The following is a 24,552-nucleotide window of genomic DNA, read 5'->3' as shown; positions in this document are numbered from 1 at the left end:
AGTCTAGGGATAGTGTGAGTGTAGTGAGGAGGACCATCATTTAGCTTTGCATAGTGTGCAGCTAGAGTAGGGACAGCTCTGATAGTTTCAGTGTAGTGTAGTGAGACCGTATCAGTAATCTTTACATTAGTTTATAGCTACAGATAGCGTCAGTGTAGTGATGGTTGAACACCGTCTATTTGATTGCGTTACTGCCAGTTTACCGCCATTTACTTTTGTGTGCGTTACTGCCAGTTTAATGCCATATAGTTTTGTGTGTGTTACTGCCAGTTTAACGCCATATAGTTCTGTGTGCGGTAAGTCCAGTTTAACGCCATATAGTTGTGTGCATTACTACCAGTTTAACAACATATAGTTTTGTGTGTTATGCCATGTACACACGGGCGGAATTTTCGACCGGACTGGTTCGACAGGATGAATCCGTCGGACAATCCGACCGTGTGCGGGCTTCATCGGACCTGCAGCGGACTTTTTCGGTCGAAAAACAGACGGACTTTAGATTAGGAACATGTTTCAAATCTTTCCAACGGACTCGAGTCCGGTCAAAAAATCCGCTTGTCTGTATGCTAGTCCGACAGACGAAAACCAACGCTAGGGCAGCTATTGGCTACTGGCTTTCAACTTCCTTATTTTAGTCCGGTCGTACGTCATCACGTACAAATCCGTCGGACTTTGGTGTGATTGTGTGTAGGCAAGTCTGTTTGTTCGCAAGTCCGTTGGAAGTCCGTCAAAAGTCCGTCGGACCTTTGATGCCAAAAAGTCCGCCCGTGTGTACACGGCATTACTGCCAGTTTTAAGCCATTTACTTCTGTGTGCATTACTCCCAGTTTAATGGCATTTACTTTTGTGTGCGTTACTGCCAGTTTAACGCCATATAGTTTTGTGTGTGTTACTGCCAGTTTAACGCCATATTGTTCTGTGCGTCACTGTATGTTTGACGCATTATATTGTAGTATATTATAGTGTATCCGTGGAGTGTCTCTGTGTAGTGTGAGTACTCAAATTAAAGTGCACCAAACACCTCTTTACATTGATTAAAGTGCATTTATGTACAGATTTCAACTTCTTCTTTACATTTTCTTATAAGCACTGCCCCCTCCCTCCCAAAAATGTCTGGGAGGACAACAAGGAGAGGCAGATGTTCCCTTGGCACTGTAAGGGGGCCAGCAACAAATGTGGCCACAGGCAAAGGTGGACGTGGTGGTCGGTCCTCAGGCAGGGCATCATTTCCTCTGTTTAGTGAGTTTGCCTGTGCTATTCAGCCACAGCATGCAGAGGAGGTGGTGGACTGGCTTACTAAACCTTCCTCATCCTCCTCATCCTCTGTTACACAAGTAGAGACAAGTGTGCAGTCCCCTGCAGTTGCCAAAGTGGATAAACCTGCCTCCTTGTCCACATCTATTCCTGCCACAGCCCCAACATCAGAAATTGAGGAGTCAGCTAAGTTATTTAACCACAGAGTTAGCCACTTGTGCCTTGATTATGCCCAGCCATTACTGGATTCAGATGTTGGTTCTGAGGTTGAGGATGACAGGAACATGAGCCTAGAGAGAGGGAGGAACACTGGTAGACAAATTGTCATTCATGTTCCCTAAGCCGCAGCGTATTGCCAAGTTGTCTCCAATGGAAATGATGAAGCTGGAGGAGATGGAGATGATGATGATGATGATGATGATGATGATGAGGTCACTGATGCGACTTGGGTGCCAGATAGAGCAGAGGAGGAAACTGAAGGTGAGGCGACACAACCCCAAGGAGGCCAACATCAAGAAAGAGTAGAGAGCAGCCACCCAATTCCATCACATTCTGCAGTTGTTATCTCCCGTCCCACTCCCCAAAGCTCAGCTGTCTGGGCCTTTTTCAGCACATCTGCAGCAGATCGCACTGTTGCTATCTGCAAACTGTGTCTCAGGCACCAACCATTTGGATGCCACATGCTTAACAAGGCATTTAACGTCCAACCACTCAGCCCATAGACAAGAGCACCTAAAAGCCACACAAAAGGGGCACAAATCTGTCCCTCCTCCTCCTCCTCCTTACCCACTTCAGTCTGCCCCTGCTATACCGAGTCATTATCTCTCAGCAGCCTCCACTGACAGGGATGATGGTATAGCACAGGGTATCCCAGGTCCTAGCCACACATCTACCAGCAGCACATCACCAGCTGTAGACTGTAGCCGGAAAATTTCTCTGCCCCATCTACTGCAGTGGAAAAAAAATACAGTCCCTGCCACCCACATACCCAGCGTCCAAGTCAAAGTGACACCAGAATGCATCCAAAAAAGCTCTAATCTTGTTCCCAGTGCACTACATTGTGGCCCCATCATGCACACTGGCTCCCCAGCTGTTGCTGAGCAAAATAAAGGCAGCTTGCAGGGAAAATGTCTTTTTTTGCTTTATAAATGCAATTATTGCTGCAGCAGATTCTAGACATGGTACAGATCTGCCACTTTACAAGTACACTAAGGGGACTCCCCAAGCACTATATTGGAAGGAATTTTTCATTTTTAAGCTTTCACTTTAAAAATCAAAAAATTACTGCTCATTTAAAAATTACGTTTTTCACGAACTTTTTTTATTTATTCTTGTCCCACAGGGCAGGACCCAGACCCCTATAACCACTGTATGCCCAATTACTTGCATATAAGCCTTCAAAATGGGTACTTTTGATTTTTAAAGTTCGCGTCCCATTGACTTTAATGGGGTTCTTTATTCGGGTCCGAACTTTTGCGGTGTTCTGGTGCGAACCGAACAGGGGTTCTGCCCATCCCTTCTCTACAGTGAGACCACATTGCATGTCATATGTTCAGTCCTTATTTTGCCTTGTTACATCTATCTACAGTAACTGCATTAGTAGCCCACTTTCTGCAGGTATTATTATTGGTAGTATTATTATTGCATTATAGAAGTAGTCCACATTTAGGGCCCATTCACACCACAATGCAGTGTGCTGCGGCAGATATTTTTTCATGCTTTGACGCATATTGCGTTAAACAGCCTAATCAAAATAAAAGGGCTGCAATGTACCTCAATGTATGAAAAAGTAGCTGCTGTTTGCATTTAATTGCAGTGCAACCAACAAGACGCAGTGCATTGTGTTTGCGGTACAGTGTGTTGCAGCGCACGTGTTTTGGAGGTGCGTTGGGGTGCTGTTCACAATGCATGGCAGTACTGCACACCAACATACGTAATGTCTGCATGGGTCCTTAGGGGTGAGGAATTTTGAGAGTTTTAATTTCCCTGAAAATTGGTCAAAAAGTGGAGATTTCTGCAAACATTTGCTATTTGGGTGAAATACATTGATGTCAATCTGAAAGGTGAAATAATTTGGGTTGCAAGAAACTTTAAATTGCTGTTTAACTATCATGTACTGGTTCTTTTGTTAGAAAATGACTCACCTCAGCCTTATTATGTTTTTACAAAGAACAAAGTTAAAGAAAAAAAGCGAATTTTGCCCATGAGGGTCAATGAGAGAAACTGAAAATTTCCATTTCTGCAAAATTTTGCTGACTTCAGAATAGGTTATTTCACCAAAATCCCTCCACTCCTTGATATCCAAATTATGAATTATTGATTTTTCCTGTATACAATGGACAGTTGATTTTTTAAAATGCTGTTACTTAAAATAAACTTAATCTGTAAAAATCAATACATTCTGCAGAACTGTACAGTAAATATCCATGTAAATACCCGTATACTAACTATAGATAAAATATAGTTAGTATAGTTAGTAATATATAAAATTGCATGCCAGAAAGCAAAACTTGTGTTTAAGGCATCCCGTCTTTATTGTCTTGTTATTTTAATTTAACTTGTATATGACCACTGTATATTTGTATATATAAAAGAACCAGAACTATTCAACAGTCACTACTTTATGTGATACCTGAGAGGAAGACTGTGTCTGAGTTCCCTCTAGACTGGAAATACTTTCCAAGACTGAACGAGAATTTAAATCCTCCTCATCAGTTTCATTTGAAATTTCATGTTTTTTGGGGCTCTGCAATGATACATAAAAATACAATTTTACTTAATTTAATTTAAGGGTAGAAAACTATTTCTATGCCATCGCAAACAAGATTGATACTCATAAGGGGGATTAATTGTTACAATTGTTTTGATATCCTAATGTCTAAAGGTATTGTAAATATTTTCTTATTTGTTATTGTAAGGCAATTCCAACAGATTGCAACAGCAAGGCAGTATTTTTCAGATCACATTAAACACAACATTGGGAATTTAATTCTGGTTGCACAGTGCTCAAACACAGCCTGATCGAGGTTCTTGTGTGTATTTATGTAACAGGTTGACTAGTCACTCATATTTAAAGAGTTCTTCATTAAGTATGGGTTGTTTTTATGTGATGGGGTTACATCTGTATTTTGTTTTATGATTTTTTTTGTAGAGTGATAATAAATGCTCTTGAAACCTCTTAAGTCCTTGAACAAACAACTACTGTTCCAGTTTTTTTTCAGCTGATTCTACCAAACAGGAAAGAAAAATACTACCAAAGTATTCTAATAGGACAGTAGAGATTCACACTGTCCACAACCTTTCCTTGGGGGCAGAAAAAACAAAAAAAAAGTCTAGCAGGACAGAGAATTTCAAAATGTCTAATTCATGTCGCAACTGGTAGGCAGGGCCTTCTATCAAGGTGGTGCTGTTGTGGGAAATAAACAGGAAATAAATTCTAAAAAAAACAAACTAATCCCACAAGAATACAAGGATATTATTTTTCCCATATGTAGCACCCTCTAGCTTAGTGTGCTAGGTGTACATAGTTTGTGAGCTGTAGTGTAGGTAAATTTAGCCTGGCTAAGAGCCAGGATGGGTTGAATCTGAGTCAGGGATAAGTGACTCAGGAAGTCTGGATGACTCATCGAGTAGCACCTCTGGTACCTCCCCCTACTTCCTAGAACCTTGGAAAAGCTTCCAGAAGAATGGGTAGGAGGTTAGGAGGAGCTGCTTGGAGTATTGAGGAGGGCCCCAGCCAATCCCCACCAAGTGGGCTGGCAGGGGGTGGGCACCTCTTACCAGGGCCGGACTGGCCTACCTGGATACTGGGAAATTTCCCGGTAGGCCGCCTGCCCTGGGGCCACATTGAGCGGCGACTGCTGCGCTCTCCTCCCTCTGTCCTCCGGCACTCCTATGTCATGGAGCTGGGTCTGTGTGTGCAAAGCCCCACCCCCCTAGACCAGCATGTGTAATAGTCTTCTAGATGGCACACTGATTGAATCAGTGTTCCGCCTATCACACAAGCCGGTCTAGCTAGACTCAGCAGACTCAGCTCTGTGATATACGAGCGCCAGAGGACAGAGGGAGGGGAGCACTGTGTGTTATCCAGAAAATGGTGAGGCTGACATTAGTGGGCACAGAGGCTGCAATTGGTGGGCACAGAGGCTGCAATTGGTGGGCACACAGAGGCTGCAATTGGTGAGAACACAGAGGCTGCAATTAGTGGGCTCAGAGGCTGCAATTAATGGGCACACAGAGGCTGCAATTGATGGGCACACAGAGGCTGCAATTGGTGGGCACACAGAGACTGCAATTGGTGGGCACAGAGGCTGAAATTGGTGGGCAGAGAGGCTGCAATTGGTGGGCACAGAGGCTGCAATTGGTGGGCACAGAGGCTGCAATTGGTTGGCACAGAGGTTGCAATTGGTGGGCACACAGAGGCTGCAATTGGTGGGCACAGAGGCTGCAATTAGTGGGCACAGAGGCTGCAATTAGTGGACTCAGAGGCTGCAATTGATGGGCACACAGAGGCTGCAATTGGTGGGCAGAGAGGCTGCAATTGGTGGGCACACAGAGGCTGCAATTGGTGGACACAGAGGCTGAAATTGGTGGGCACAGAGGCTGAAATTGGTGGGCACACAGAGGCTGCAATTGGTGGGCACAGAGGCTGCAATTGGTGGGCACACAGAGGCTGCAATTGGTGGGCACAGAGGCTGCAATTAGTGGGCACAGAGGCTGAAATTGGTGGGCACACAGAGGCTGCAATTGGTGGGCACAGAGACTGCAATTGGTGGGCACACAGGGGCTGCAATTGGTGGGCACACAGACGCTGCAATTGGTGGGCACAGAGGCTGCAACTGGTGGGCACAGAGGCTGCAATTAGTGGGCTCATAGGCTGCAATTGATAGGCACACAGAGGCTGCAATTGATGGGCACACAGAAGCTGCAATTGGTGGGCAGAGAGGCTGCAATTGGTGGGAACACAGAGGCTGCAATTGGTGGGCACAGAGGCTGAAATTGGTGGGCACAGAGGCTGCAATTGGTGGGCACACAGAGGCTGCAATCGATGGGCACACAGAGGCTGCAATTGGTGGGCACACAAAGGCTGCAATTGGTGGGCTCAGAGGCTGCAATTAATGGGCACACAGAGGCTGCAATTGATGGGCACACAGAGGCTGCAATTGGTGGGCACACAGAGACTGCAATTGGTGGGCACAGAGGCTGAAATTGGTGGGCAGAGAGGCTGCAATTGGTGGGCACAGAGGCTGCAATTGGTGGGCACAGAGGCTGCAATTGGTTGGCACAGAGGTTGCAATTGGTGGGTACACAGAGGCTGCAATTGGTGGGCACAGAGGCTGCAATTAGTGGGCACAGAGGCTGCAATTAGTGGGCTTAGAGGCTGCAATTGATGGGCACACAGAGGCTGCAATTGGTGGGCAGAGAGGCTGCAATTGGTGGGCACACAGAGGCTGCAATTGGTGGACACAGAGGCTGAAATTGGTGGGCACAGAGGCTGAAATTGGTGGGCACACAGAGGCTGCAATTGGTGGGCACAGAGGCTGCAATTGGTGGGCACACAGAGGCTGCAATTGGTGGGCACAGAGGCTGCAATTAGTGGGCACAGAGGCTGAAATTGGTGGGCACACAGAGGCTGCAATTGGTGGGCACAGAGGCTGCAATTGGTGGGCACACAGGGGCTGCAATTGGTGGGCACACAGACGCTGCAATTGGTGGGCACAGAGGCTGCAACTGGTGGGCACAGAGGCTGCAATTAGTGGGCTCATAGGCTGCAATTCATAGGCACACAGAGGCTGCAATTGATGGGCACACAGAAGCTGCAATTGGTGGGCAGAGAGGCTGCAATTGGTGGGAACACAGAGGCTGCAATTGGTGGGCACAGAGGCTGAAATTGGTGGGCACAGAGGCTGCAATTGGTGGGCACACAGAGGCTGCAATCGATGGGCACACAGAGGCTGCAATTGGTGGGCACACAAAGGCTGCAATTGGTGGGCACAGAGAGGCTGCAATTGGTGGGCATACAGAGGCTGCAATTGATGGGCACAGAGGCTGCAATTGGTGGGCACACAGAGGCTGCAAATAGTGGGCACAGAGGCTGCAATTGGTAGGCACACAAAGGCTGCAATTGGTGGGCACAGAGAGGCTGCAATTTGTGGGCAGAGAGGCTGCAATTGGTGGGCATACAGAGGCTGCAATTGATGGGCACAGAGGCTGCAATTGGTGGGCACACAGAGGCTGCAATTAGTGGGCACAGAGGCCGCAATTGGTAGGCACAGAGGCTGCAATTGGTGGGCACACAGGGGCTGCAATTGGTGGGCACAGAGGCTGCAATTGGTGGCCACACAGAGGCTGCAATTGGTGGGCACACAAAGGCTGCAATTGGTGGGCACAGAGAGGCTGCAATTGGTGGGCAGAGAGGCTGCAATTGGTGGGCAGAGAGGCTGCAATTGGTGGGCAGAGAGGCTGCAATTAGTGGGCTCAGAGGCTGCAATTGGTGGGCAGAGAGGCTGCAATTGGTGGGCACACAGAGGCTGGAATTGGTGGGCAGAGAGGCTGAAATTGGTGGACACAGAGGCTGAAATTGGTGGGCACAGAGGCTGCAATTGGTGGGCACACAGGGGCTGCAATTGGTGGGCACAGAGGCTGCAATTGGTGGCCACACAGAGGCTGCAATTGGTGGGCACAGAGAGGTTGAAATTGGTGGGCACAGAGAGGCTGAAATTGGTGGGCACAGAGAGGCTGTAATTGGTGGGCAGAGAGGCTGCAATTGGTAGGCAGAAAGGCTGCAATTAGTGGGCTCAGAGGCTGCAATTGGTGGGCAGAGAGGCTGAAATTGGTGGACACAGAGGCTGAAATTGGTGGGCACACAGAGGCTGCAATTGATGGGCACAGAGGCTGCAATTAGTGGGCACAAAGGCTGCAATTAGTGGGCTCAGAGGCTGCAATTGATGGGCACACAGAGGCTGCAATTGATGGGCACACAGAGGCTGCAATTGGTGGGCAGAGAGGCTGCAATTGGTGGGCACACAGAGGCTGCAATTGGTGGGCACAGAGGCTGAAATTGGTGGGCACAGAGGCTGCAATTGGTGGGCACACAGTGGCTGCAATTGATGGGCACACAGAGGCTGCAATTGGTGGGCACACAGAGGCTGCAATTGGTGGGCACACAAAGGCTGCAATTGGTGGGCACAGAGAGGCTGCAATTGGTGGGCAGAGAGGCTGCAATTGGTGGGCATACAGAGGCTGCAATTGATGGGCACAGAGGCTGCAATTGGTGGGCACACAGAGGCTGCAAATAGTGGGCACAGAGGCTGCAATTGGTAGGCACACAAAGGCTGCAATTGGTGGGCACACAGATGCTGCAATTGGTGGGCACACAGAGGCTGCAATTGGTGGGCACAGAGAGGCTGTAATTGGTGAGCAGAGAGGCTGCAATTGGTGGGCACACAAAGGCTGCAATTGGTGGGCACAGAGAGGCTGCAATTGGTGGGCAGAGAGGCTGCAATTGGTGGGCACACAGAGGCTGCAATTGGTGGGCACACAAAGACTGCAATTGGTGGGCACAGAGAGGCTGCAATTGGTGGGCAGAGGGGCTGCAATTGGTGGGCACACAGAGGCTGCAATTGATGGGCACAGAGGCTGCAATTGGTGGGCACTGAGGCTGCAATTGGTAGGTGCAGAGGCTGCAATTAGTGGGCTCAGAGGCTGCAATTGGTGGGCACACAGAGGCTGCAATTGGTGGCCACACAGAGGCTGCAATTGGTGGGCACACAAAGGCTGCAATTGGTGGGCACAGAGAGGCTGCAATTGGTGGGCACAGAGGCTGCAATTGGTGGGCATACAGAGGCTGCAATTGATGGGCACAGAGGCTGCAATCGGTGGGCACACAGAGGCTGCAATTGGTGGGCACAGAGGCTGCAATTGATAGGCACAGAGGCTGACATTGATAGGCACAGAGGCTGCAATTGGTGGGCACACAGAGACTGCAATTGGTGGGCACACCGAGGCTGCAATTGATGGGCACAGAGAGGCTGAAATTGGTGGGCACAGAGAGGCTGCAATTGGTGGGCAGAGAGGCTGACATTGATAGGCACAGAGGCTGCAATTGGGGGCACACAGAGACTGCAATTGGTGGGCACACCGAGGCTGCAATTGATGGGCACAGAGAGGCTGAAATTGGTGGGCACAGAGAGGCTGCAATTGGTGGGCTCAGAGGCTGCAATTGGTGGGCACACAGAGGCTGCAATTGGTGGGCACAGAGGCTGCAATTAGTGGGCACACAGGGGCTGCAATTGGTGGGCGCAGAGGCTGCAATTGGTGGGCACACAGAGGCTGCAATTGGTAGGCACAGAGGCTGCAATTAGTGGGCTCAGAGGCTGCAATTGGTGGGCACACAGAGGCTGCAATTGGTGGGCACAGAGGCTGCAATTAGTGGGCACACAGGGGCTGCAATTGGTGGGCGCAGAGGCTGCAATTGGTGGGCACACAAAGGCTGCATTTGGTGGGTACACAGAGGCTGCAATTGGTGGGCACAGAGAGGCTGCAATTGGTGGGCACAGAGAGGCTGCAATTGGTGAGCAGAGAGGCTGCAATTGGTGGGCACACAGAGGCTGCAATTGGTAGATACAGAGAGGCTGCAATTGGTGGGCACACAGAGGCTGCAATTGGTGAGCACAGAGAGGCTGCAATTGGTGGGCACAGTGAGGCTGCAGTTGGTGGGGACAGTAAGGCTGCATTCATGGGCACAGAGAAGCTACATTGGTGGGCACAGCGAAGCTGCATTGGGGGCACAACGAGGCTTCATTGGTGGGCACAGAGAGGCTGCATTGGTGGGCACAGCGAGGCTGCATTGATGAGCACAGCGAGGCTGCAATGAAGTGAAGCTGCATTGGTAGGCACAGCGAAGTTGCATTGGTGGGCACAGCAAGGCTGCATTGGTGGGCACAGAGAGGCTGCATTGGTGGGCACAGATAGGCTGCATTGACGGGCACCATAAAGCTACATTGATGGGCACAGTGAGGCTGCAATGATGGGCACAGTGAGGTTGTGTTGATGGGCACAGGGAGGCTGCATTGGTGGGCACAGGGAGGCTGCATTGGTGGGCACAGTGGGACTGCATTCATGGGCACCGTAAAGCTGCATTTGATGGGCACAGTGAGGATGCAATGATGGGCACAGTGAGACTGCAATGGTGGGCACGTTGAGGCTGCATTGGTTGGCACAGTGAGGCTGCATTGGTTGGCACAGTGAGGCTGCATTGATGGGCATGGCGAGGCTGCAATTGGTGGGCACAGAGAGGCTGCATTGGTGGGCACAGTGAGACTGCATTCATGGGCACCGTAAAACTATGTTTGATGGGCACAGTGAGGCTGCAATGATGGGCACAGTGAGGCTGCAATGATGGGCACAGTGAAGCTGCATTCATGGGTACAGAGAAGCTGCATTGGTGGGCACAGCAAAACTACATTGGTGGGCATAGCAAGGATGCATTGGTGGGCACGGCGAGGCTGCATTGATGGGCACGGCGAGGCTGCATTGATGGGCACAGTGAGAGTACATTGATGGGCACAGTGAGGCTGCAATGATGGGCATAGTGAGGCTGCATTGATGAGTACCATAAAGCTGCATTTGATGGGCACAGTGAGGCTGAAATTATGGGCACAGTGAGGCTGCAATGATGGGCACAGTGAGGCTGCATTGATGGGCACAATGATGCGGCATTGATGGGCACAATGAGGCTTCATTTGATGGGCACTGATGAGGCTGTATCGATCTCTTGTATCATGTCTGCAGTCTCTGACCATCTTTAGTATGATGTCCTCAGTCTCTAACCATCTCCTGTACCATGCCCGCAGCCTCTGACAGCTCCTGTATCATGTCTGCTGCCCCTGACATCTACTGTATCATGCCTTCAGTCTCTGACCATCTCCTGTACCATGTCCGCAGCTTCTGACACCTCCTGTATCATGTCTGCAGTCTCTGACATCTACTGTACCATGCCCGCAGCCTCTGACACCTCCTGTATCATGTCTGCAGCCTCTGCCATCTACTGTATCATGCCTGCAGCCTCTGACCATCTCTTGTATCATGTCCACAGCCTCTGACCATCTCTTGTATCATGTTCTCAGTCTCTACCCATCTCTTGTATCCTGTCCTCAGTCTCTAGCCATCTCTTGTATCATGTCCTCAGTCTCTAGCCGTCTCTTGTATCATGTCCTCAGTCTCTAAACATCACTTGTACCATGTCTGCAACCTCTGACCATCTCTTGTCTTATATCATTTCTGCAGTTTCTGAAGGGGAGTCTGGAGAGGCTGCATTGATGGGCACAGTGAGGCTGCATTTGATGGGCACTGATGAGGCTTTATTGATCTCTTGTATCATGTCTGCAGTCTCTGACCATCTTTAGTATGATGTCCTCAGTCTCTAACCATCTCCTGTACCATGCCCGCAGCCTCTGACAGCTCCTGTATCATGTCTGCTGCCTCTGACATTTACTGTATCATGCCTTCAGTCTCTGACCATCTCCTGTACCATGCCCGCAGCCTCTGACACCTCCTGTATCATGTCTGCAGTCTCTGACATCTACTGTACCATGCCTGCAGCCTCTGACACCTCCTGTATCATGTCTGCAGCCTCTGCTATCTACTGTATCATGCCTGCAGTCTCTGACCATCTCTTGTATCATGTCCACAGCCTCTGACCATCTCTTGTATCATGTTCTCAGTCTCTACCCATCTCTTGTATCCTGTCCTCAGTCTCTAGCCATCTCTTGTATCATGTCCTCAGTCTCTAGCCATCTCTTGTATCATGTCCTCAGTCTCTAAACATCACTTGTACCAAGTCTGCAACCTCTGACCATCTCTTGTCTTATATCATGTCTGCAGTTTCTGAAGGGGAGTCTGGAGAGGCGTTAAGAGTGGGAGTTCCGCCAGGATAAGGGTCATGGGAGAAGTCAGATGTGTGTGGACTGTGGAGAGGAGACTATAGGATAAAACCAGAGCCACCAACCTGGAGCCGTCTAATTGAGCCCTGCACAGTGCACCTGAGAGGAGGTCAGTGACAGCGCCTGTCAGGAAAGGTTCCCTCCGCTGGTAATATCTATCATTTGGCGTGCAGTACTGAGGTCCACCAGCAGGTGTCTCCTGCCAGTTTGGAACTGTCAGGAGAGTCTTTCCTGGCAGTGTGGGGCCAACATTACCTCTTGCAATTAGGCATCACCTGAGTCTAATTGAGATGTGTATAAATACACGGCAAGTGCACACACACCTTGCCGTGGTATTGTCCTTGTGCCCTGACCTGCAGCCTGTTTATCTGTTATCCTGATCCTGATCCTTGACCTGAACCCTGATTCCTGTATTCTGTATCCTGAACCTGTTTGTATCTGTTCCTGTATCCCTGGATCCTTGCCCTGCAGCCTGATTCCTTCCATCTTGTTCCCTGTCTGTTTGCTCCTAGCCCCCCATCTGCCAATCTCCTGTTTATGACCCTAGCCTGGCTTGACTACGATTCTGGTACTCCCTTTTGCTATGTATACTGGTTGGTTTATTATCACTGTTTGATTGTTCAGTTTGTTCACTCTGTTTGTATTGGTGGTGTGTTCATATTTATATGTATTTACTTTAATAAACTTACTTTCACCTATTTATGTTTGGTTCACTCTGTCGCAGTCACACAGTTCTGGTCACATCTGGTTTATTACAGAATACCAAGGCCATCCCTGACCAGAAGTGGCTGCACAGGGGAACCATTTTGATTCAGTTTGGTTGCAAACATGAATGCCAATGAGGTTATTTATTTTTCTCTGCTGGCATTAGAAAGTAGTGATTATTGCCGCCAGGCTTTGAAAGGATGGTCTAGTGACCAGTTGTTTGCAACTGTCGGTTTGGCTCACTCCCTGGTCAATCAGGGTTATATATTGTTTGGGGAGGTGCAGCCTTTGATCAAGATCTGTACTAAGCTGGCCCTGCCCTGTATTCCAGAGGGCCATGATGATTTCACTCCTCCTTTTAATGTGACTCAGTTTGTATCCCTAGTGTGGCTTTTTGAAGATGATCCCGCTGGTTTTGTGAGCACTACTCAGCCTGTTCCCCACAGGTGATTGCTGAGTGCATTGTGTCTGCTCAATCTTTTGTTAGACAGGGAGATTTAAAACTACAGTTTGTACAACCTATACTTTCAGCATGGTCTGACATGGTGCAATCAGCCCCAGCCAAACAAACCACCTCTGCCATCAGACACCAGCCTACCCAAATGTATGTTTCCCCATCACCCATGTCAACCTCAGTTGCAGCCCAGTATACGGTGCTCCCAACCAAATACTCATATCCGGTCTCTGCTCCCTGTACCTATCCTGCATTCAACCCACCTGCCTCTTCTCAGCTGCCTACAAACCCACAAGATCTTCCCCCAGCTACTGTTACCTCTTCTCTGCCATATCCCAATCCTCCTTTCCAGTCTGCTGCACCCCTTACCTACAGTCCTGCAGTCACCTACAGAGCTTCAGTGGCTAAGCCAAAGAAAAAACAAAAGTTTTTCCCAACCAAAACAATCCTGCCATTAACCCAACCTGCCTCCATACCCACCAATATGTCCCAGCTTGAAGTTTTGGTGCCAGTATCCTGGCCTGAAGTGCCAGAGTTCCAGCCTGAAGTGCCAGAGTTCCAGCCTGAAGTGCCAGAGTTCTAGCCCGAGGTGCCAGAGTTCCAGCCCGAGGTGCCAGAGTTCCAGCGTGAAGTGCCAGAATTCCAGCCTGAGGTGCCAGAGTTCCAGCCTGAGGTGCCACAATTCCAGCCTGAGGTGTCAGAATTCCAGCCCGAGGTGCCAGTGTTCCAGCCTGAAGAGCCAGAGCCAGCGTTCCAGCCTGAAGAGCCAGAGCCAGCGTTCCAGCCTGAAGAGCCAGAGCCAGAGTTCCGGCCTGAAGAGCCAGAGCCAGCGTTCCAGCCTGAAGGGCCAAAGCCAGCATTCCAGCCTGAAGAACCAAAGCCAGCGTTCCAGTTTGAAGAGCCAGAGCCAGCATTCCAGTCTGAAGAGCCAGAGCCAGCATTCCAGTCTGAAGAGCCAGAGCCAGCATTCCAGCCTGAAGTCCTGGTGCCTGATGTACCCATGCCGGCTGCCCAGCTTGATGTGCCCATACTTGCTGCCCAGCTTGATGTGCCCATGCCTGCTGCCCAGCCTGATGTACCTGTGCCTGCTGCCCAGCTTGATGTACTTATTGCCCAGGCTGATGTGACTTTGCCCATTGCCCGGCTTGATGACATGGACTTTCACCAGCAACGGCTAGTTGGAGCGTCCAGAGGTGGCTCCTTCGAGGGGGGGGTACTGTCAGGAAAGGTAACCGCTGGTAATATCATTTGGCATGCAGTACTGAGGTCCACCAGCAGGTGTCTCCTGGCAGTTTGGAAACTGTCAGGAGAGCCTTTCCCTGCTGGTATTATGTGGTATTATGTGATCTTTGGGCCGCAGTACTGGCATCCACCAGCGGGTGGTTCCTGTTCCTGGCAGTGTGGGGCTGACGTTACCTTTTGCAATCAGGCATTACCTGAGTCTAATTGAGATGTGTTTAAATACCCGGCAAGTGCACACACACCTTGCCGTGGTATTGTCCTTGTGCCCTGACCTGCAGCCTGTTTATCTGTTATCCTGATCCTGATCCTTGACCTGAACCCTGATTCCTGTATCCTGTATCCTGAACCTGTTTGTATCTGTTCCTGTATCCCTGGATCCTTGCCCTGCAGCCTGATTCCTTCCATCTTGTTCCCTGTCTGTTTACTCCTGGCCCCCCATCTACTGATCTCCTGTTTATGTTCCTGGCCTGGCTTGACTACAATTCTGGTACTCCATTTTGCTATATGTACTGGTTGGTTTATTATCACTGTTTGGTTGTTCAGTTTGTTCACTCTGTTTGCATTGGTGGTGTGTTCACATTTATATGCATTTACTTTAATAAACTTACTTACTTTCACCTATTTATGTCTGGTTCACTCTGTCGCAGTCACACAGTTCTGGTCACATCTGGTTTATGACAGCGCCGCCAGGCAAGTCTGAGGGGGGTCACTGATGTAAGGGGGGAGTGAATACAATAATATAAGGGGGCACTGATATAAAGGAGGTTTCCCCCTTATATCAGTAACCCCCCATTCTTTCTGCGGAAGGTGGTTTCTGGAAACCAGAGCCCCCCCCCCCCCGGGGTGCCCCTTGATGATGGACCAATTTTACCACTTTTAACTGAAATTTGCTATATATATATATATATATATATATATATATATAGTGGGGCAAAAAAGTATTTGGTCAGCCACCAATTGTGCAAGTTCTCCCACTTAAAAAGATGAGAGAGGCCTGTAATTATCATCATAGGTATACCTCAACTATGATAGACAAAATGTGGAAACAAATCCAGACAATCACATTGTCTGATTTGGAAAGAATTTATTTGCAAATTATGGCGGAAAATAAGTATTTTTTCAATATCAAAAGTTCATCTCAGTACTTTGTTATATATCCTTTGTTGGCAATGACAGAGGTCAAATGTTTTCTGTAAGTCTTCACAAGGTTGTCACACACTGTTGCTGGTATGTTGGCCCATTCCTCCATGCAGATCTCCTCTAGAGCAGTGATGTTTTGGGGCTGTCACTGGGCAACACGGACTTTCAACTCCCTCCAAAGGTTTTCTATGGGGTTGAGATCTGGAGACTGGCTAGGCCACTCCAGGACCTTGAAATGCTTCTTAAGAAGCCACTCCTTCATTGCCCGGGTGGTGTGTTTGGGATCATTGTCATGCTGAAAGACCCAGCCATGTTTCAACTTCAATACCCTTGCTGATGGGAGGAGGTTTGCACTCAAAATCTCACGATACATGGCCCAATTCATTCTTTCATGTACATGGATCAATCATCCTGTTCTTTTTGCAGAGAAACAACCCCAAAGCATGATGTTGCCACCCCCATGCTTCACAGTAGGTATAGTGTTCTTTGGTTGCAACCCAGCGTTCTCTCTCCTCCAAACACAGTGAGTTGTGTTTCTACCAAACAGTTCTACTTTGGTTTCATCTGACCATATGACATTCTCCCAATCCTCTTCTGGATCATCTAAATGCTCTCTATCAAACTTCAGACGGGCCCGGACATGTACTGGCTTAAGCAGGGGGACATGTCTGGCACTGTAGGAGTCCCTGGCGGCATAGTGTGTTACTGATGGTAGCCTTTGTTACGTTGGTCCCAGCTCTCGGCAGGTCATTCACTAGGTCCCCCCCATGTGGTTCTGGGATTTTTGCTCACCATTCTTGTGATCATTTTGACCCCACGGGGTGAGATCTTGCGTGAAAGCCCAGATAGAGGGAGATTATCAGTGGTCTTGTATGTCTTCCATTTTCTAATTATTGCTCCCACAGTTGATTTCTTCACACCAAGCTGCTTGCCTTTTGCAGATTCAGTCTTCCCAGCCTGGTGCAGGCCTACAATTTTGTTTCTGGTGTCCTTCGAGAGCTCTTTGCTCTTCATCATAGTGGAGTTTGGAGTGTGACTGTTTGAGGTTGTGGACAGGTGTCTTTTATACTGATAACAAGTTCAAACAGGTGCCATTAATATAGGTAATGAGTGGAGGACAGAGAAACCTCTTAAAGAAGAAGATACAGGTCTGTAAGAGCCAGAAATCTTGCTTGTTTGTAGGTGACCAAATACTTATTTTCCACCATAATTTGCAAATAAATTCTTTCCAAAATCAGACAATGTGATTGTCTGGATTTGTTTCCATATTTTGTCTCTCATAGTTGAGGTATACCTATGATGACAATTACAGGCCTCTCTCATCTTTTTAAGTGGGAGAACTTGCACAATTGGTGGCTGACTAAATACTTTTTTGCTCCACTGTATATTTCTACAGTGGGGACGGAAATATTTAGACCCCCTTAAATTTTTCACTCTTTGTTATATTGCACCCCATATTGACAGAAACACAGATTTATTAAAAAAGAAAAACTGAAATATCACATGGTCCTAAGTATTCAGACCCTTTGCTCAGTATTTAGTAGAAGCACCCTTTTGATCTAATACAGCCATGGGTCTTTTTGGGAAAAATCCAACAAGTTTTTTACACCTGGATTTGGGGATCCTCTGCCATTCCTCCTTGCAGATCCTCTCCAGTTCTGTCAGGTTGGATGGTAAAGATTGGTGGACAGCCATTTTTAGGTCTCTCCAGAGATGCTCAATTGGGTTTAAGTCAGGGCTCTGGCTGGGCCATTCAAGAACAGTCACGGAGTTGTTGTGAAGCCACTCCATTATTTTAGCTGTGTGCTTAGGGTCATTTCTTGTTGGAAGGTAAACCTTCAGCTCAGTCTGAGGTCCTACGCACTCTGGAGAAGGTTTTTGTCCAGGATATCCCTGTACTTGGCCGCATTCATCTTTCCCTCAATTGCAACCAGTCGTCCTGTCCCTGCAGCTGAAAAACACCCACAGCATGATGCTGCCACCACCATGCTTCACTGTTGGGACTGTATTGGACAGGTGATGAGCAGTGCCTGGTTTTCGACACACATACCGCTTAGAATTAAGGCCAAAAAGTTAATTCTTGGTCTCATCAGACCAACAAATCTTATTTCTCACCATCTTGGAGTCCTTCAGGTGTTTTTTAGTAAACTCCATGCGGTCTTTCATGTGTCTTGCACTGAGGAGAGGCTTCCGTCGGGCCACTCTGCCATAAAGCCCCGACTGGTGGAGGGCTGCAGTGATGGTTGACTTTCTACAACTTTTTCCCATCTCCCGACTGCATCTCTGGAGCTCAGCCACACAGATCTTTGGGTTCTTCTTTACCTCTCTCACCAAGGCTCTTCTCCCCCGATAGCTCAGTTTGGCCGGACGGCCAGCTCTAGGAAGGGTTCTGGTCATCCCAAACATCTTCCATTTAAGGATTATGGAGGCCACTGTGCTCTTAGGAACCTTAAGTGCAGCAGAATTTTTTTGTAACCTTGGCCAGATCTGTGCCTTGCCACAATTCTGTCTCTGAGCTCTTCAGGCAGTTCCTTTGACCTCATGATTTGCCACAATTCTGTCTCTGAGCTCTTCAGGCAGTTTCTTTGACCTCATGATTCTCATTTGTTCTGACATGCACTGTGAGCTGTAAGGTCTTATATAGACAGGTGTGTGGCTTTCCTAATCAAGTCCAATCCTGTATAATCAAACACAGCTGGACTCAAATGAAGGTATAGAACCACCTCAAGGATGATCAGAAGAAATGGACAGCACCTGAGTTAAATGTATGAGTGTCACAGCAAAGGGTCTGAAAACATAGAACCATGTGATATTTCATTTTTTCTTTTTTAATAAACCAACAAAAATGTCAAATGTCATATATATATATATATATATATATATATATATATATATATATATATATATATATATATATATATATATATATATATATATATATAAAGCCCTATATATAAAGCCCTATGTGCTTTCATATCTATCATATATATTACACTCTTCAAATGTGCTTTAAAATGCATGGTTTTCCCTTTCATGAACAAGGAAGTAATGACATTATGATGGTTATGATGTTGGGCTGGTATGTGCTGGTATGACATTTTTTTCAGGGCTGGTTTTTATTCCCAGCCTGACCCTGCCTCTTACCTAATCTGGGTCATGCCAGCAGGGGGCAATTGGGTGGAAGATGGAGATGGTGCTGGGGAGGCTGTAAGTTGCCCTTGAGGTTGCCTCCTAGTCTGGGGGAGTGACCTTTGGTCTAGGACTTGGGTGCTGGAGGGACCCTCTACAACACAAGGAGGACTCCTTTCCTGGATAGGAGAACTCAAGGAGAATTCAACTGGATGGGCTGGTGAGTAAGCAGTCTGGGAGGACTGGTGGAGAAGGAAACTGGGTGGGCTCACTAGCTTACTTACTTCTCCACTACAGAGATGGTGCTGGGATCAGTAGCTACAGGAATGTAAGTTGGACACTGTATTCTACTACACAAACCAAGGGGCCCAGTGGCTCTGCCTAAAATGGGCTACTTTTACTCTTACTCTTATTACTCTTAAAATCTCACTGAGTTGTCCCTAAAGATTGTTTGAAGTCAAGTGGGTATCCCATAATTTCCCAATCCCTATGCAAGCTTTATCCCCCCCAATCAAAATAGAAAAACAACCACTGGACTGTTCTCAGGGAGCCTGTGAAAATTGCCTAGTTGTGCAGGGGGAGGGATCTTATTTCACCAGCAGCTCCTATTCGGTGTGCGCTACACATACAAAGCTACAGAACATAGTGTCCACAAGATTTGGTATATTAGAAGTATGACAATAGACTAACATTATCAGTTGTGGGTTTTAAAACCTGCTTTTTCTTGGTGTTTCGATCCTTTTTGCTGTTTGAGAGATGCTGAAACAAATCTGCTGTTCCATGATGTATGAGATAGTCTGTTAATTCCTTCAGAAGGCTCAGCTGTAACCAGCAAAAGAAATAATGTTTTAGGCTGACATGATTCATAAACCTAGTAACATTATTAAAAAAAAAAAAAAAGACAAATCACGATGAATGACATGTATTGAACTTTTTAAAAACATGGAAGTTCGTAAATGTACATATGACAAATCCTATGCTGTCCTTAATGCTGTGTTTTATAATGTTACATATGCATACAGTTATCCTCACTGAACGCTTTTTTATTTGTACATGAACTGCAATTTTGTATGTGAAATGTGCACTAACACTCAACTATGCTATTCATGGCCAAAATGTGCATCTCTATCTGATACTTCATTTCCTTTAGTTTTGTGTAAAGCATGAAAAAATTCAAAGTCCTGTTAAGCTTTTATCTTTTTCTGCCTGTACCTCCCGTCTTGGGGAGTTTGATGTGCACTTCCTGTGGGCGGGGTCTGATGTTGGCTGAGGTCACAGAGCATCGCGCAGAGAGATTCTCAGACGCCACTCTTTTCTCAGAGCAGAACTGAGCATTCAGTGATCACGCTCAGATCTCGGCTTAGAGCCAGTGAGGGACAGCTGCAGCATCAGACCAGTGCTGCAGCAGGTTAATAAGTATGTACCTTCGTTTTGTTATATTCCAACACTTTTACTTTAAAGTGGGTGTAAACCCTCACATATACTCAGTGAAGTGAACAGTCTCAGATGCTACCCAGAGATGAAACAAATCTCCCTATATAAGTTTTACATGTATAACTGCTGTCTTCAGCTGTATATATCTAGAAAGTGCTCTTTGTGTTACAGATTTTCTCTTCCTGATCAGCACTGGGAGTGGATTATTGGCATACAGTGAAGACAGCTGATTGGAGGAAAGGCACACACCCCCCCCCCCTCCACATTGGCAAAGGAAGGAAGGAATGTGCAGAGCTTTGCTGTGAGACGGCAATCTGTCTGCTAATCTATTTATAATAACCTCCCACGACACACACTTCAGGCTGCCGTGTCGGAGAACTTGCCAAAAGTTATCAGGCTCATAACAGAACTACTGAGCAGGAGGAAGCTACAGGACTTAGTGCTTTGAAAAAGATAAGAAAACACTACAGTTATATGTGCCCAGCTCAAATTTCATGAATCGGGTTTACATCCACTTTAAGCCTTTCCCTGCCATACTATTAAAATGTGTTTAATTGTCATTGTGCATTTGTCAGAGCTATATCCCCTTACTTGTGTCCTAGTTACAACCTTCTCACCAGTACAGCAGGAGAGGAAGTGAAGGAAAATCTTTTGAACAGGGCCACAGACTTCACAGAGGTTGTAACTGATGACTACTATATTCCTTAATTGTATACTATAGAAACTATGTTATTGGCGTGTTGGAATGGGAATATTTCAAGGGGCTTAAAACAAGTATTTGTTCTAGGATATTAGTGTCATATATACCGTAATTAATATTATAGATCAGTGTATGAGAATCACACTTACCTTTATACCATATGATTCAAACAAAATTTCTAGATCCTAAACAAGAAAAAAACAGTAAACATTTGCAAAGCTAGTAGTTTATGATGAAAAAAGTTTTTTTTCTTGGATAGTATTACTAAAGAATCTCAGTAAGTAATATAATAAAAATTATTTAAATTGGGATATACAGTAGGTGCATAGTTCTTTAGTTTATTATTAGATCTTGTTCGTTAACTTAAATACTATATATCAGGTGCCCACTATAATAAGCTCAAGTAAACGTTTAAAAATGTGTAAAATAGTACTCAAGGGTTTATAAACATACATACAGTGGGGATGGAAAGTATTCAGACCCCCTTAAATTTTTCACTCTTTGTTATATTGCAGCCATTTGCTAAAATCATTTAAGTTCATTTTTTTTCCTCATGAATGTACACACAGCACCCCATACTGACAGAAAAACACAGAATTGTTGACATTTTTGCAGATTTATTTAAAAAGAGAAACTGAAATATCACATGGTCCTAAGTATTCAGACTCTTTGCTCAGTATTTATTAGAAGCACCCTTTTGATCTAATACAGCCATGAGTCTTTTTGAGAAAGATGCAACAAGTTTTTCACACCTGGATTTAGGGATCCTCTGCCATTCCTCCTTGCAGATCCTCTCCAGTTCTGTCAGGTTGGATGGTAAACGTTGGTGGACAGCCATTTTTAGGTCTCTCCAGAGATGCTCAATTGGGTTTAAGTCAGGGCTCTGGCTAGGCCATTCAAGAACAGTCACGGAGTTGTTGTGAAGCCACTCCTTCGTTATTTTAGCTGTGTGCTTAGGGTCATTGTCTTGTTGGAAGGTAAACCTTCGGCCCAGTCTGAGGTCCTGAGCACTCTGGAGAAGGTTTTCATCCAGGATATCCCTGTACTTGGCCACATTCATCTTTCCCTTGATTGCAACCAGTCGTCCTGTCCCTGCAGCTGAAAAACACCCCCACAGCATGATGCTGCCACCACCATGCTTCACTGTTGGGACTGTATTGGACAGGTGATGAGCAGTGCCTTTTTTTTCCACACATACCGCTTAGAATTAAGGCCAAAAAGTTCATTCTTGGTCTCATCAGACAAAAGAATCTTATTTCTCACCATCTTGGAGTCCTTCAGGTGTTTTTTAGCAAACTCCATGCGGGCTTTCATGTGTCTTGCACTGAGGAGAGGCTTCCGTCGGGCCACTCTGCCATAAAGCCCCGACTGGTGGAGGGCTGCAGTGATGGTTGACTTTCTACAGCTTTCTCCCATCTCCCGCCTGCATCTCTGGAGCTCAGCCACAGTGATCTTTGAGTTCTTTATTACCTCTCTCACCAAGGCTCTTCTCCCCCGATAGCTCAGTTTGGCCTGACGGCCAGCTCTAGGAAGGGTTCTGGTTGTCCCAAACGTCTTCCATTTAAGGATTATGGAGGCCACTGTGCTCTTAGGAACCTTAAGTGCAGCAGAAATTTTTTGTAACCTTGGCCAGATCTGTGCCTTGCCACAATTCTGTCTCTGAGCTCTTCAAGCACCTCATGATTCTCATTTGCTCTGAAATGCACTGTGAGCTGTAAGGTCTTATATAGATAGGTGTGTGGCTTTCCTAATCAAGTCCAATCAGTATAATCAAACACAGCTGGACTCAAATGAAGGTGTAGAAGCATCTCAAGGATGATCAGAAGAAATGGACAGCACCTGAGTTAAATATATGAGTGTCACAGCAAAGGGTCTGAATACTTAGGATCATGTGATATTTCAGTTTTTCTTTTTTAATAAATCTGCAAAAATGTCAACAATTTTGTGTTTTTCTGTCAATATGGGGTGCTGTGTGTACATTAATGAGGAAAAAAATGAACTTAAATGATTTTAGCAAATGGCTGCAATATAACAAAGAGTGAAAATTTTAAGGGGGTCTGAATACTTTCCGTCCCCACTGTATTGTGAACACAACACACCAACCTGGCATTAATGCTGTCTTACGCCTAATATGCAATAAGTGCCCCAGAACTTTGCTGTGCATGTGTGATATACTGCACATCTGGCAAATTGTAAGATAGGATAAAGGGTCTCATGTAATATGTTGTAAAATAAATGAACAACAGTAGTGATACTGTATATCACTAGTGCACACTTGCATTGCATGTTCTAGTAAACATTATTGTACACTGATGTTCAATGCATATAGTATCATTGTAATATACTGTGCACATAAAATATCCAAATAATGCTGTTTTTGTGCATTGCAATGTTTTATTTGTATATGATTTCAGTTAAAAAATATATAATGTATTCAGGTCACAAAGCAATGAAATGTACATGCCCCAAGCAAAGCAGCAGGTTAAAAGAACCTACACTGTACACTGTGTTGTCAGTGCAAAAAAGGCAGTGTATGTACAGGTATGTACTACTGGAAACATACACAATGGCAGTGGTATATAAAATTAGATATGTGCGTTGACCATTGCCACAGCAGCAGGCATATCTACTGTATATTTACCATAAGTACACTGGAGCTTGTGTGCCAAGCACATCATGGGAACATAATAAATTCAGTAATACACGGCTTGGATGGGGGGGGGGGGGGGGGGCAGGAGGGGCAGCTGTTCCAATCACAATGTTTTCAGGTGGGAGGGGGGCTGCGCTTTTACCTTGCTAAAAGTGTGCAAGAAAAATGCAATAAAAGTATTTCTCTTTAAACCCTATGACACTCTTTACACCAATGTGCTGTGGGCGCGGTGGATTTATTTATTTTTTTAATGTAATCTATATTAGATTTTCCATATTCAATAAATTGAACAAACAGATAATGATGACAGTTATTATATTCAAACTCTCTCCTCCTCCCCTCCATTTCCTACCCGTTTCCCTCGGCTCACCCCTACCCCAGTTTGTGCCCCTCACTCCCTCCCCTCTCTCCTCTCTTCTAGCTCAGACTCTCTTCTCCCCTCACTCCTCTCTTATACCCAGGCTTCCGCATATTTCCTAGTTTTCTTAAATTCTATCCAACTTCCCCATATGCTTTCAAATTTTCCTACCTGCTCTTCTTCCCTACTACTCAGGTATCCCATTTTATATATGTATTTATTTCTTTTATACCATTCTCCTATTGTAGGTCTTTGTTTTTCCTGCCATTTTTTTGGTATCACTCCTTTGGCTGCATTTATTAAACATGGCTGTATTATGCCCTTGTATTTTTTCTTTGTAATATTTGTGTTGTGAAATAGGCAATACCATGGATCATCTGGGATCTCCAGTCCCGTGATCTCTTTTTTGTGTACTTGTACCTCCTGCCAAAATTCCTGTATCTTCAGGCATTCCCACCATAGATGGGACATAGTACCCCTCTGGCCACAGCCTCCCCAACACAATGGGGATTTCTCTGGCTAATATTTTTGTTCCATTTCGGG

At 46.4% G+C, this 24,552-nt stretch overlaps 1 protein-coding gene across 1 annotated transcript in view; it reads right to left on the bottom strand.

The window, feature by feature from the left end:
• Nucleotides 1-24,552, bottom strand: part of LOC141131772 (uncharacterized) — a 759,715-nt gene that overhangs the window by 408,182 nt on the left and 326,981 nt on the right. Inside the window, exons 63-65 of the mRNA XM_073619424.1 lie at nucleotides 21,151-21,186; nucleotides 19,558-19,689; nucleotides 3,887-4,000 (exon numbers count right to left, since the gene is read on the bottom strand). Coding sequence (XP_073475525.1) covers nucleotides 3,887-4,000; nucleotides 19,558-19,689; nucleotides 21,151-21,186 — 282 coding nt within the window. The remainder of the gene's footprint in view (nucleotides 1-3,886; nucleotides 4,001-19,557; nucleotides 19,690-21,150; nucleotides 21,187-24,552) is intronic.

Source organism: Aquarana catesbeiana, linkage group LG03 (assembly GCF_042186555.1).
Source record: "Aquarana catesbeiana isolate 2022-GZ linkage group LG03, ASM4218655v1, whole genome shotgun sequence".
Taxonomy (NCBI): domain Eukaryota; kingdom Metazoa; phylum Chordata; class Amphibia; order Anura; family Ranidae; genus Aquarana; species Aquarana catesbeiana.
This window is presented reverse-complemented; position numbering and strand designations above follow the sequence as displayed.